General features: G+C 43.0%; 2 protein-coding genes across 5 annotated transcripts in view; one reads left to right on the forward strand and one right to left on the reverse strand.

The window, feature by feature from the left end:
* Window positions 1-199, reverse strand: part of KCTD20 (potassium channel tetramerization domain containing 20) — a 28,211-nt gene extending 28,012 nt beyond the window's left edge. The window contains exon 1 of the mRNA XM_063141092.1: window positions 169-199. The gene's annotated coding sequence lies outside the window, so the exon portion shown is untranslated. The remainder of the gene's footprint in view (window positions 1-168) is intronic.
* The window catches only part of ETV7 (ETS variant transcription factor 7), a 27,494-nt gene continuing 14,189 nt past the window's right edge, over window positions 1-13,305 (forward strand). For 2 of the 4 annotated variants that reach the window (XM_063141188.1, XM_063141180.1), the window contains exons 1-6: window positions 1-179; window positions 3,761-3,890; window positions 5,722-5,886; window positions 8,449-8,571; window positions 9,260-9,496; window positions 10,248-10,390. In XM_063141188.1, coding sequence (XP_062997258.1) covers window positions 174-179; window positions 3,761-3,890; window positions 5,722-5,886; window positions 8,449-8,571; window positions 9,260-9,496; window positions 10,248-10,390 — 804 coding nt within the window. In that variant the 5' untranslated portion in view covers window positions 1-173. The remainder of the gene's footprint in view (window positions 180-3,760; window positions 3,891-5,721; window positions 5,887-8,448; window positions 8,572-9,259; window positions 9,497-10,247; window positions 10,391-13,305) is intronic. The other 2 variants (XM_063141171.1, XM_063141197.1) reach the window with 2 other exon arrangements.

The following is a 13,305-nucleotide window of genomic DNA, read 5'->3' on the forward strand; positions in this document are numbered from 1 at the left end:
TTGTTTCATTTTCGTTTCCGGGAAGGATAAATCGTCGCAGACCACGCTACTCTCTGCGTTCGCTCACGAGCTGATTGAGGGGGGTTGAGGGGATCTGGGCAGAAGCCGGAGTGGCATCCAAAGGCTCCCACCCAGCCCCAAGAGCAGGGGCGCCTCCTCACCTTCCACCTGTAATGCAGGTAAGAGCTGTAGCGGAACCCCTGAGCCAGTCAGGTGGATTGTCCCACTCCAGGTACTCCTCGGACTCTTCGTGCCTTCCTCCCCGTCCCCTCTCGGCAGTTAATCCGTTCAATCTCCGTTTATACTCCACACCCACACCCCACACATCCCTACGGCCATCCCTGTGTTACCCACCCCGTTTTATCTTCCTCCCTCCCCGCGCCATCTCCCTGAATACACATCTCAAGTTCCTACGCACGCAAGTCTACTGCCGCCTCCTCCCCTGTTCCCAAACCCCTCGATCCCCCTCCTTAGACTTCACCTCAGCCTCCAATTTGTATCGAGGACCCACCCACTCTCCAGAGCCTCGTGGATTCCGTGGACAAGTTCTTAAACCTTCTGTCGCTCTTTCTGGACTGTTTTTGAATTGTTTCCGAATGGGCAAACTCTACAATTCCCCAGAGAGGGCATTTCACAAAGCGAAAGAGAAAAAACAAGCAAGTTGCTAATATTCCTTAGGAGGTAGCATTTTGGAGAGCAAAATTAGTGGGGGGCGGGGCGGGAACAGATATAATTAACTTTTAAAAAATGAAGTCGAGGAAGCAAAAAAGATCAGTTGAAACTTATCTCCTTGGATACTTTTATTTGTTTCAAGACCAACGTTGTTAGGGTGTATTGACACAAGTGGAGGAGGAGGAAGAAGAAGAAAAAGCCGCCCTTTAATTTGGAATATGTCAGGCTTGCACATGTTTGTTAAAGCAGGCTAGAAAGTAGAAGAACTCCACAATACATGGTCACCTACCCGGCATTTTTGACAATGTAGGTTATAGATTCACATTACATTTGCTGGAAAAGCAAAGAAATTAGGCATTGATTGTGAAAACAGCCTTACCTTCTATCAATAAAAGGATATTTTGGCACAAACGGAGAAATAAAATGTTAGCTGAACAATCTGATTAAATGTTCAGTAGCCAAAACCAAACAAACAAAGGGCATTAAACTTATTTTCATTTGTGTAAGCCAGGGATTGTTGTTGAAAATGCAGTGGTTTTCTTTTAAAAAAAACATTTTAAAGAAATTTATAGTGAGGACGTCTTTCACTTTTATTTTCTCTGTACAGTGAATTTGAAAAACATTTTTTATGTGCTGCTGTATAAGGAGTTCTTGCAGTCTAGTAAACCTTATATTAGTTATCACAGCAAAAACAGCCATCAGTATTGTGGCACCTTAAAGATTTGGGATGCTTTCAGATGAGGCTTTTATCATGCCCTCGCCTTAGCTCATCCATTGAATTTTATGAGGGGTCCAGAGATAGTCATCTTCTACTCGTAAACCTCTTGCATTTTCCTACCACTTCTTCTGTGTTTTTTCTTACTGCAGAAAACCTGTTGAGGAGAAAAAGATGGAATTGCCTCACAATATCTGCTAATTCATTGTGCTCCATCTGGAAGAATCCTAGCACATTTATTATTATTATTATTATTATTATTATTATTATTATTATAGTTTTTAATCAAGTTTTATTTATAAGACCTTGAGTGCCATTTTTCTTGGTAGAAAAGCATTGTACAAATCAAATAAATAATGGTATAAGCTTCTGTGGATAATGGTACAAGCTTTTGTCTACTTGGTTATATGGATTCTCGACTCTAGCCATGAAAACATACCCCATAATAAGTTCATAGGTGTTTAAAGTGTCAAAAGACTGCTATTTTTTCAACAACAGATGTCTGGTCCTCTGCTAATTATAAGACTTATCTTGAAGCAATCTGTACTTTCCCCCGTACAAAACATCTTTTTAAAATACATGGACTATAGTCTTCCGTTTATTTATTTTGTAATAATCCTATTGGCTTTAGTGAAAAAGCAATTTGTAGGGTTGAAAGGTCCCATACAATCCAGCTATGTCTTCACAGATAAATTGTGTTTGACTAAGTTATAATCATAATTATGTAAAAGTTTTACATTTAGCTGTAGCATATGAGAGCTGATGTATTTGTTCTTTTTCAGTACTAACTTCCCTTTTTTAAAGTTCAGGCTGATTCCTTAAATTAGCTTTTGTGCCATGTACATTACCAATGATTGACTACTCCAGAACTATATGCTGTCATTATCTTTAGTACAAGATAATCCATTAGATCACAAGTGAACAAAGGATGAAGTACATTGACAGTGCAATTCTATACATGTCTACCTAGAAGTAAGTCTTCTTACATTAAATGGCTTGGATGCTGGCTAAGTTAGTTTTAGGTCCTATTGAAATCAATGTGAAAGGTTAGTCATGACTGAAATTAAGCCTCATTTATTTCAGTGGGAACTAATGCAACTAACTTAGTCTGGATTCAACCCAATGAGATTTATTCCTAAGCATTTATTTATAGGATTGAAGCTTTATAGTAGAGGTGGGGAACCTGTAGCCCTGCAGATGTTGTAGGACTCCAACTCCCATAATCTGACATAAAGGCAATGCTTTTATTTATTTATTTATTTATTTCATTTATATACTGCCCCATAGCTGAAGCTCTCTGGGTGGTTTACAAAAGTTAAAATCAGTAAACATTAAATCAAATATACAAAGTTTAAAAACATAAAAAGCATAAAACACAGTCACCTTATAAAAACAGTGATTCTGGGGTCTGTTAAAAACAAGCAAACTCAGCATATGTTGTTAAATGCTGTTAAATGCCTGGGAGAAGAGAAAGGTCTTAACCTGGCGCTGAAAAGATAACGATGTTGGTGCCAGGCCCCTTTTGGCCCCAAACAGCTTTTTCATGAGAACTGGGACAACTGAGATTAAAAATCTGCTTCAAATCTCATTTGATGGTGCTGTTGCACTCATGTCCTGCTTGTGGGTTTCCTGTGGACAGCTGGTTGGCCACTGTGTGAACAGAATGCTGGACTGGATGGGCCCTTGGCCTGATCCAGCATTGTTTTTACATTCTTGATTCTTGCCTCCAAATAGCACTTGTTGTAATACCTGGGCTATGTGTGAATCTTGGTTCACTACAGACACAAGCTAAAGAAGCAAGCTCCCCCAAATTAAATCATCAGCACTATTTGCTGTATGATTGTGATCAAATTGTGGTAGATTGCAATAGCATAACTGTTGCTATTAATAGAGGGTTTTTTACCCCACGCTCCTTCTAAGATGCTCAAGGTAGCAGATGTGGGGTTATCCCATTTTATCTGCACTTGAGATGTAGATTTGGTGCAGAAAAAGTGATTGGCCCAAGGTCACGTGATGAGCCACATGGGTAAGTAGCCTTTTAGATCTGTGTCTGCCCTGTCCATCCATCAAAACTTTGTTATATACCTACAAGCTCTAGTTCAGCCTTCCCCAAACTGGTATCCTCCAAATGTGTTGACCATGTTGGTTGTAGTGATGGGAGTTGTGGTCTAACACATCTGGAGGACCCAGAGTTGTGGAAGCCTGCTTTAGTTGTACTTCTTTGGGATTTCCTTTGTTGTTTATCATCCAAACTAGTTTGTGCTTGCTTCTGTACTGCACAAAATGATATAAGAAGTATAGTGGCACTATGGAAATACAGATGATTTCATACAGGGGATCCATATAGCTTCGATATGTTTCTCTTCTCTTAAGGGCGAAGTGGCAGCTAGTTCTTCAACTCCTGTGGTAACATCTGCTTTGCCTCTGCAGTTGCAGCCCGTGGCAGGGATATCATTACAGTCGCTCGGTGATGGACAAATCTGCATGTTACCAGGCCGGCTCAGTGAGTAGAAGAGGCATCATCCAAGAGACCACATAGATCAATACAAATTAGCATCTAGATAGCAGTTCTCATCTGTACAAATAACTTTGCGGAACAGGAACTGGGTCAGGTCATATACTGTGGAGGCACATCCAATCCTGGCCATGTTATGAAAGCACTTTTAATGTACAGATGAAGAAAGATATACATTTCTTAGAGGAGTAGGGCTGGTTTGAAAGTGCTCCCAACATGTTCATTCCAAAAGTAACTGTTTTCTCTCAGGGCGAGTTCTGAAAAGCCAGTTCTGCAATTTTGTGAAGCATGAAACTGGGGAGGGGAGGGGTTGGACAAGAATGACAGCTGAACCAGTGTTCTGTTTGCTGTGATGTTCTTCTTCAGCCACACTGTGGCTGAAGAAACCCCTGTGACTTTGCTTTAAATACTTCATCTGCCTTCACCCATTAAGCAGGGGTGGGCCATGGGGTTACTTCACCAGATGTTTTGGCCTACAACTCCCCATCAGCCCAAGCCAGCTTAGCTAATGGTGAGGGATCATGGGAATTGTAGGCCAAAACATCTGGAGGGCCACAAGTTGCTCCCTCCTGCATTAACATGAAGTGATGATAAGAATGCCTTGCTATCCAAATGCTTAGACAGAAAGCAGAAGAAAACTATTGTTAAATAGAATATATATGCTAGCCAATGTACCTTTTCCGGTCAGTTTAGAGTTGCAGGAAATTAAAAACCTATTTGAAGGTCATGTCTGAAACCAGTCTTGGTCAGGGCTGTGTATTTTGTCATGATTGTATTGAGCAAACACAGAATTCAGTATTCCAATGAGTGCAGAATTTCACACTCTGGGGCTATTTGATAAAAAGCCAATTCCTAGTGGCAAAGATGGGTAGTAGTCCCTACATGGGGAAAGCTCAGTGGCTGGGGGCAGGAGATAGCTGAGCAGGATTTCCATTGGCTGGGATGAGGTTTCTGTGCCTTGTGCAGCTTTTTGTGAAAATGTGGACTGAGGTTTCATTTCAGTTCCAAATCTAATCAGTGCCTACAAAAATGGGCATGAGGACATGGGGCTTTGAGGCATGTTGCCTAATACATGTTTGCGCAATGAGGAGGGGGAAAGGAAAGGGACCATAGCTCAGCCAAACAGAACCTGCTTCATAGATCCTAAGTTCAATGCCCAGCATTTCCAGGTGAAAAGTAGCAAGAATATAAGAAGAGCCTTGCTGGATCAGACCAAGGGCCCATCTAGTCCAGCACTTTGTTCACACAGTGGCCAACCAGCTGTAGACCAGGGACCCACATGCAGGACACGGTGCAACAGCATCCTCCCACTCATGTTCCCCAGCAGCTGGTGCATATAGGCTTTCTGCCTTTATACACCAGTTACTGCAAGCGATGAGATAGATTCTCTGTCTCGGTCCTTAGAGGTCACCATCCTTCCCCAGCCTGGTGCCCTCCAGATGTGTCAGACTACAATCCCCATAACCTCTTTCATGATGGGAAATGTTGACTAACACATCTGGAGGGCACCAGATTGGGGGAAGGCTGGAGTAGATACCAGACTGATGGACGATAGTTGCACATGATATATGATCAACAGGAAAAGAAACGAGAAACCCATCCTTCTTTGAAAAGGGAATGATGATAGTCTATTTGAAACTGCTAGGGAGGGATATTTTTGGAGTTTGAGAAAGAGGAGATCTAAACTTCACATCTATTTTGTTCGTGTGATAAATTCTGATTTTGTGTGCAGAAGGGGGAGGAACTGTGTTGGGAGGGGAGTGGGGTGTGTATGTTATATCCATAATGTTATTTAAATATCAGTCTGGTTTGCTTTCAGGAATCCAGCCATCCCTATGGAGCAAAGATGATGTCATTCACTGGTTAAGATGGGCTGAAAAAGAATATTCACTCCGGGAATCTGATGCAAACAAGTTTGAAATGAACGGGAAAGCCCTTTGTATTCTCACCAAGGAAGATTTCAGATTTCGGGCTCCTAATTCAGGTTAGAGGAGCTAATTACTTAAGGGAAAGGAAGGACCCTTTCCAGATTTGACTGGCTTACAAGGAAAGATAATTCAAACCACTTCCATGTAGGCCTGGGCAGGATCTACACTATTCATTACACCGTTGTTTAAGTGCATTGTTGCGTCCTCCCTTGCTACGTTACAAAATGCAACTTGAGCCCAGTCAATCGAAATACCTTTTCTTCTATCGTTTTACCCGGGCACACTCTTCTTTAGAACGTTCTTCATTAGCTCTGAAGTAAACCTCCTTCTTCCGGTGACTCTGAGCTAGACCTGCTGGGATAAGCCGGCAGGGAGGCGGGGCGACGCGTAGGGACGAGGGAAGCCCTGCAGCATCTTAAAGGGGCCACGTGCGCCCCGAAAGATAAGCGGTTTTTTAAAAAAATTAAGCCTCTGTCCCCTCTTTCACCACCCTCCCTCCCTCTCCCCCTCCCCCTTGTCGCGTTGTGCCAGCTCTCCCTCCCCTAGAAAAGCCCTCACGTCCTAATCAGGAAGCAAAGACCATGGTCACGAGACATGACTTTGAAAGACGGCATTGAATACAACGAAAGGTTGGGGCACATTGTTAGTTTTAAAACGATTTTAACAGAAAGTGGAACGGTTTTAAAAGTCAGAAGAAACGTAACAACAACAGCATCATGTGACTGCTGACATCATCTCTGCCAACTTGTTACGTTTCATCTAGACAAGTGTAGACGGGCTTCTGGTTTTAGGTCTAACAGTATAAGAAAGCATGTAGAATGACTTTGTGAAACCACATTGGTCAGCGGATTTCTCCTGTGAGCACATCACCTTGAGGTTTGAGTTGTAATTGGGTAACTGCCAGTGGTGAGGTGAAATACACCCTAAACTGCAATCCCATGGGTGCTACTTGGAAGTAATAAATCCCAGTGAATAAAAGTGGGACTTACTTCTAAGTAAACAGGTATTGGGGTGCACACAAGGCAGTTTCAAAACAAGAGGGTTTACCATCCTAGATCGTATACTTCCAGCTTCTTATCCTAGAATTATTCCACTGAAGTCAAGAGGAGCACAGTGGTGACAGTAGCCCAAAGTGTATAGCCTTATTCACTTTGGCCAGTGCTGCTATTAACTGGGTCAACTGAGGGAAGGCTGCATTAGATTGTTCTTTTGTAGCCTTTGCACCTTCATCTTGATCTCCTCTCTACAGCCACCATCCTGTCTTTTCCATAATGGTTCACTGAGGGCAGCAAAACAGAGGTAGGGTTAGTTTAATTCTTTATTCTGAGCTGATCACGAACACTCCAGTTCATAGTTGGGAATGTACTAAAAAGGCTTATACTGAATGGCTGTTGTAATACATTGGTTCCTTCTGAATGGCTCTGGGACTACGTTAAATTTTCAGATTGCCATCAGAATGCATTAAAGTAGCCTTCCCTGACTTGATGCCCTCCAGACATTTTGATGTACAACTCCCAAGATTCCTGACCATTGGCTATGCTGTCTGGGGCTGATGGGAAATTGAAGTCAAAGCTTCTGAAGGGCATCAGGTTGGAGAAGGCTGCATTAAGCAGCTGATAATCCTTGATTTAAAGAACTGGTCTTTCAGGACTGTCCCCAAATGGCCAAACTGAAAAGTATTGCCCTCTAGATGGCTGTTGAAATGGCATTGAAATGCCTGGGACAGACCAAATGATGACCTTTATGAAATATTAGGAACTGTCCTCCTTAGTCCAGGTCAGGTTCAGTCTTGGGGCAATCTGTGGGGCATGAGGAGTCCTCTGCACATCAGGAGCCTTCCTTTGCAACCAGGCCATCCTTCTGGCTTGGCTCTTGAGACAACGATGCTCTCAGGGGCTAGGTGGTCACTTAGTCTCTGTCTCAAAGGGATGGACCTGCAGCCATCTCCCCAAGAGCCCAGGCTCCTCCTGGTCTTCTGGCATGGGCTGCTTGTTGATATTGTTTGTCTCTGGGATGTCTCCAGTGAGGGCACGACGGGAACCCACACTCAGTCGCAGGCACACACAGGGAGTCCCCAGAAAGACCATGAGGTGTGTCAGTGCTTTCAGCTCCCCATCACTTTAGAAAGAGATTGTCCTTCTGAATTGTCCGTCCTAGACCTGCCTACTGTAGAGCAGTAGGCAGGTTTGCAGTATGATAGTTTTCAATGGCAGAAGGAACCAATTAACTCAATTGATCCATTTGATCTTCTTGTTATTAGTCCATCCCCCAAAAGCTGTCTGTGTGGAGCAGGAAATGACATCAGAGGATACGACTTAATCACTCTGAATGGGCTAAATGCATTGTAGGGTTTAATGATAAATTTCAGTGTCCCATGTACTTGGCATCAGGGAACTGAACATCCATTTTGCAAAACAAGTTGGAAATTTCTGAGGTTGAATTAAAGACCTATTAAACTGAGCAGCAGATGGGGGCTTCTTTCAAGATGAAATGGCATCACAAAATGGCAGCCAGTTTCTCACCCATCATTTCCATCATCAGCCTCAAGTTGCAGTTCATATTCATTCTTCAGATATAAATCTGGTAAAATTGGTGTTTCTTTGTTTCTTTTCCCACAGGAGATGTTTTGTATGAGTTACTCCAATACATTAAGACCCAGAGAAGAGCCCTTGTTTGCAGCCCTTTTTTTAACTCTCCTTTTCAGGATGCAGAACACAAACCATCCCAGAGCGCTCCAGAAGGTGAGTACTATGGAGCAGTGGTTTAAATTACCCTCAGCTTGCAATGTCAGTGGGGCGGTGAATCCACTCTGGGGTTCAAAAGCTATCCAAAGTGCAAGGGTTAGAATTCTGACTGAAACCCAGAGTGGATTCACCGCCCCACTGACATTGGAGCCACTATCCTCCACTGAATTCTCACCAGTACCGAAGCCCAAGCAGCGCCACAAGATAAATACTAGGGAAGGAAATTGCCCAGTAATGGAGCAATCACAATCTTCCTGCAAGGTTGGCCAAGGAGATAATGGATGCTGTGAGGCTTCCTATCAGTTGACAAAGAAGGAGGTCCGCTATCGGAAGTCCTCCTTGAACAGTGGTGGTGTTTTCTGCTGCTGTGGCTGATTCACCAGTGGTGGAGCAGAAAACAGGATGGTTTCAGAGGTGGAGTCAGAGGCTGACGATCGAAAAAGTCCTAGGCTCCATTGTAACCCTCCATTGTAACCCATTGGAGGCAATGGGATAGGGGGAAAGGGGCGGTGGGTGGGGGGGAAGGTTGTACATCCCCACCAGCATGAGCTGAGAGGGCTTAGGAAATGGTGGCAAGTCCATCATGGATCTTTACCCACCTCCTCATATAATTGCTCTGCCCTTGTCATTTTTTGGTGTTTCGGTGACCGATAATATGCTGAAAGGTGCCCTGGTCTCCTCACAGGCCTGAAATGCAGGTTAGAAGGTCTCCCAACTGATAGCCATGCACTACCTACAGAATGTTTGATCATCACTGCGAGTCATCCAAGCCATGGAGACCAATCCAGGTCTTCCACCAAAGCTTTCTACAGTCCTGGGGCAACCTCTCTTCCTCATCACAATGCAGAGATCAGCTACAGAGCAAATCTTGTGTGTTCTTTTCCTGTGACATCGTCAGCTCCAGTCAGTGGTAAAATCGCAGGTAAGTATCAGTTCTCTGAGACATGTAAAACTTGTCACCTGGCTCTCAAACATGATTAAGGTTTGAGGACATATAAACAAAGACTTTCTTTTATTTATATGGAAGAAGATAGATTATATAGAATTTAGATTGTGAAAAAGCACACATCTATATGGCTCTCTGGATCATGAAATTTTAACCTCATGGTCCCACGTTAAGGCCCTTCTTTAGTTTTCAGAAGCTTATAAGGAGTCCTTAGTACAAGTAAAGACTGCAGCTATAGTTTCTATCTTAGTTAGAGCTGAATTACACATGACAAAGGAAACAGAGGCTTCCCCACTTCATGCTTTACATAGGGTGACCATATGGAAAGGAGGACAGGACTCCTGTATCTTTAACAGTTGCATAGAAAAGGGAATTTCAGCAGGTGTCATTTGTATGCATGCAATACCTGGTGAAATTCTATCTTCATCACAACAGTTAAAGCTGCAGGAGCTCTGCCCTCTTGATCAGATACAAAAGAGGGCAGGGTTCCTGCAGCTTTAACTGTTGTGATTAAGATGGAATTTCACCAGGTGCTGTATGCATACAAATGACACCTGCTGAAATTCCCTATTTTACGCAACTGTTACTGGAGCTCTGTCCTCCTTTCCATATGGTCACCCTACTTAATAGTAGCAGCCTGTAAGTGCATTCCTCAGCTCACTTTAATGCTACAGAATGAACAAGCTAAGCGTGTGTGATCACAACTCCCTGCTATACTGACTCTCAGACTGCAGGTTACTCTGGGATTATGTCTACCAGCTCCTCTGTGACAGTCGATATGAAGCGTTTATCAAATGGGAAGACAAAGAAGCCAAGATCTTTCGAGTCGTTGATCCCAATGGACTAGCCAGACTTTGGGGAAATCACAAGGTACGTAATAAGCTTGTCATGCCTTCCCTAATCAAGGCTGAAATCAGTGGACATTTTTGTGTTGTATTTAAGAGGAATGCATATTTTTAATCTGAATGACTTGTACATGATCATTTGTGAAGTTCCCTTTGGGGTGCCCAGTGTGAATAGATATGCTAAGGATATCAGATTTCTTGGTTGGGAAGAGTTCGTTGCCAGGAGATCCACTCATGAATAAGCATCCCTAAAGTAATTACTCATGAGATTATATCTAATGATAATCTAATTTAAGTGCAGTTTGTTAAAATAGGTCTTCTATAAGTAGGACTAACATTTGAGACAACAAGTGTCACCAGACGAGTGTTTGATAGCACGCTTGTTACTGGCCGCTCATGGATGTTCGCAGGGCCTTTTGATGCCGCTTTCTGCCTCCTGCATGACTTCCGCTCCTTCTGCTCTTTTTTCCATCAAAAAATAAGACCCAGAAAACCCTTTTAAAAAAAACTATAATGATACCTGCTGCCATTTCCTGCTGCATGCAGGAGAAGCAGCACGATAAAAATACCCACTGAATGGACCATGTGGTCATTGTTTGCTTCCTCTTTCTTCCCCATGTGAAGAAAGAGGAAGCTGTTTGTACCTATTGTGGGACAGAAGCAGGACGCAAAGCAACGGTAGGGAAACATGGTCCCTGTCCTCCCTGTCTGATGAGAGTCAATGTAATGGATGCTGATCAGCTGGCTGGGAAGAGCTTCGTTTCAACTGCTTGGCTGGAGCCCTCCTCTTTGGGGTGTTTGAATCTGGGGAGGGCTTGAGCCTGCCATTGGAAACACCAGCCTGGCAACTGTTCTATGGCTGGGAAATGCTTCAGGTTGGAGTGCTCCCCACTCACATTTCTACTCATGAATGCCACCCTCCACTTCAGCTGGTGGGACAAGGGCTGTAGATGCATGTTGGCTTCAGGGCTACCAAGGAACCCTGGCAGTAGAAAGCAGCAGGGAGGCATTAAATACCTTCAGTTGTCTGAGGCTGGGAGGTTGATAAGCTGGGGAGAAACAAGGCCTAAAGGAAGAGTGAATTGGGAGGTTTTCCGTTTTGCTGAAAACCAACTAGTGTGTATGGTTTGGTGTGGCTGGGGGAGATAGGGTAGGACTTGGTCTTGGAACATGCACACCTTGTGATGTACATCCACCAAACTCAGTTCCTTTCTGCAGTAAAGGGGGACTCTGCTTCCGGAGAGAATCAGCCTCCTTCAAGTTCAATTCCCACCCCGTCCCCAGTTTCTTTGGTCATAAAGAGGGCTTGATGCCACTCTCCCAAATTATGAACAGATCATTAGTTGAGTTTAATGGTTTGGAGACGGAGGCAAACTTCAGGGGCTGTTTGTCTCAGTGTTGTTATCTTAAGAAACCTGGATAACAGTCCCTGTCTATATATGTCCATTACAGATAATAACCCCACTACTTTTTATATGGTTGTTTAGCCAGGTTGAAAGAAACTTGGTAACTTTTCTCTTTCTCCAGTTAATGGAGCTGTTATACAGTGATGGATAAGACAGAAAATGTTCCCTACCTTGTGGTTTAACTGCAATGCTTGTGTCATTAATCCCCCCTCCCGGTAAAACTGGAAGCCTGTCTTCCATCAAAAGTGGCTAGATTTTATTGGCATTCTTGTCCTGCCTTAGAGATGCCATCTTCCCATTGACACTATTATTTTCCTTGAAACTGAGTCCATGGTGTTCTGTTCAAGCAGTAAAATTCATTAATGTGATCTCATAAACGTCTCTTAAACCCTTCACTATGCAGGGTCTCAGTATATAAGAGGAGCCATAGCTCAGTGGTAGAGCACATGCTTTGTATATGTAAAATTCTAAATTTAAATCCCGATTAAAATTATTTTATTATGTAAATAAATTACAAACAAAGAAGGCAAACCCCCCACAAATACATCAGAATCCATTTTCTATATCCATCGACATTATACAAAACAAATAAGGATAGTACCTTCTGCTATGATACAAATGTAATACAATTTAATGCATTGTTATCATATCCATTGTTGCAAAGACATCTGATCTGTATCGGTTCCATTATTGTATAAATGTAGACCAGTGTTCCTGAAAGATCACCAATGAGTTTCTTCTGCCTTCCCATAAATGTTTTTTTATGAGGAGGGGACACAGCACAGTGGTAGAGTGCAGGCTTTGCATGCCAAAGGTCCCAGGTTCGATCCTCAGTGTTTCCAGGTAAGTCTCAAGAGAGTCCTGCCTGAAACCCTGAAGAGCCACTGCCAGTCAGTGTTGACAGTACTGGCTAGATGAACCAAAAGTCTGACTTGGTATAAGGCAACTTCTTATAACTATTTATTGGTGTATTTATTTATGGCATTTCTGTATCACCCTATAGCTGAAGCAAATTTTATTCGTGAGAATTGTGTTCCACAGTCTCCTCCTTCACCATTCTGTTTCTTTGCTACTAAGTGATGTACTAACATTAACATATAACCATTGCTTCAAGCTTTTTTCTCCCATAAAACCTAAAAGTGCTGTTAATAGGGATAACTAGATCTCATATCCTAATACATCTCTTGTAACCCCAAAAAATCTTTTCAGCATTACTTAATGGAAATACATTCCCCCCAAATATAGCCAGATGTGCTTCTTCTGCTTCCCTAGCAAGGATCTTGAATAGCAAGAATGGGGAAGACCTACTTCTGCTAACACATTGAGCCTTCACCACTTGAAATAGACAACAATGGGTAGACCAGCCTTCCTGAATCCCAGATCCCTCCCAAAGTTTTTGTACTACAACCGTCACAATCAAGGATCATTGGCCATGCTGTCTGGGCCTAATGGGACAATATCTGGAGGAATCCATCTAGATTGAGCTAGATGGACCATGGTCTAAGGCAGCTCTTTATATCCTATAAATGCACAG

This window comes from Elgaria multicarinata, chromosome 1 (assembly GCF_023053635.1).
Source record: "Elgaria multicarinata webbii isolate HBS135686 ecotype San Diego chromosome 1, rElgMul1.1.pri, whole genome shotgun sequence".
In the NCBI taxonomy this organism is placed as follows: Eukaryota; Metazoa; Chordata; class Lepidosauria; order Squamata; family Anguidae; genus Elgaria; species Elgaria multicarinata.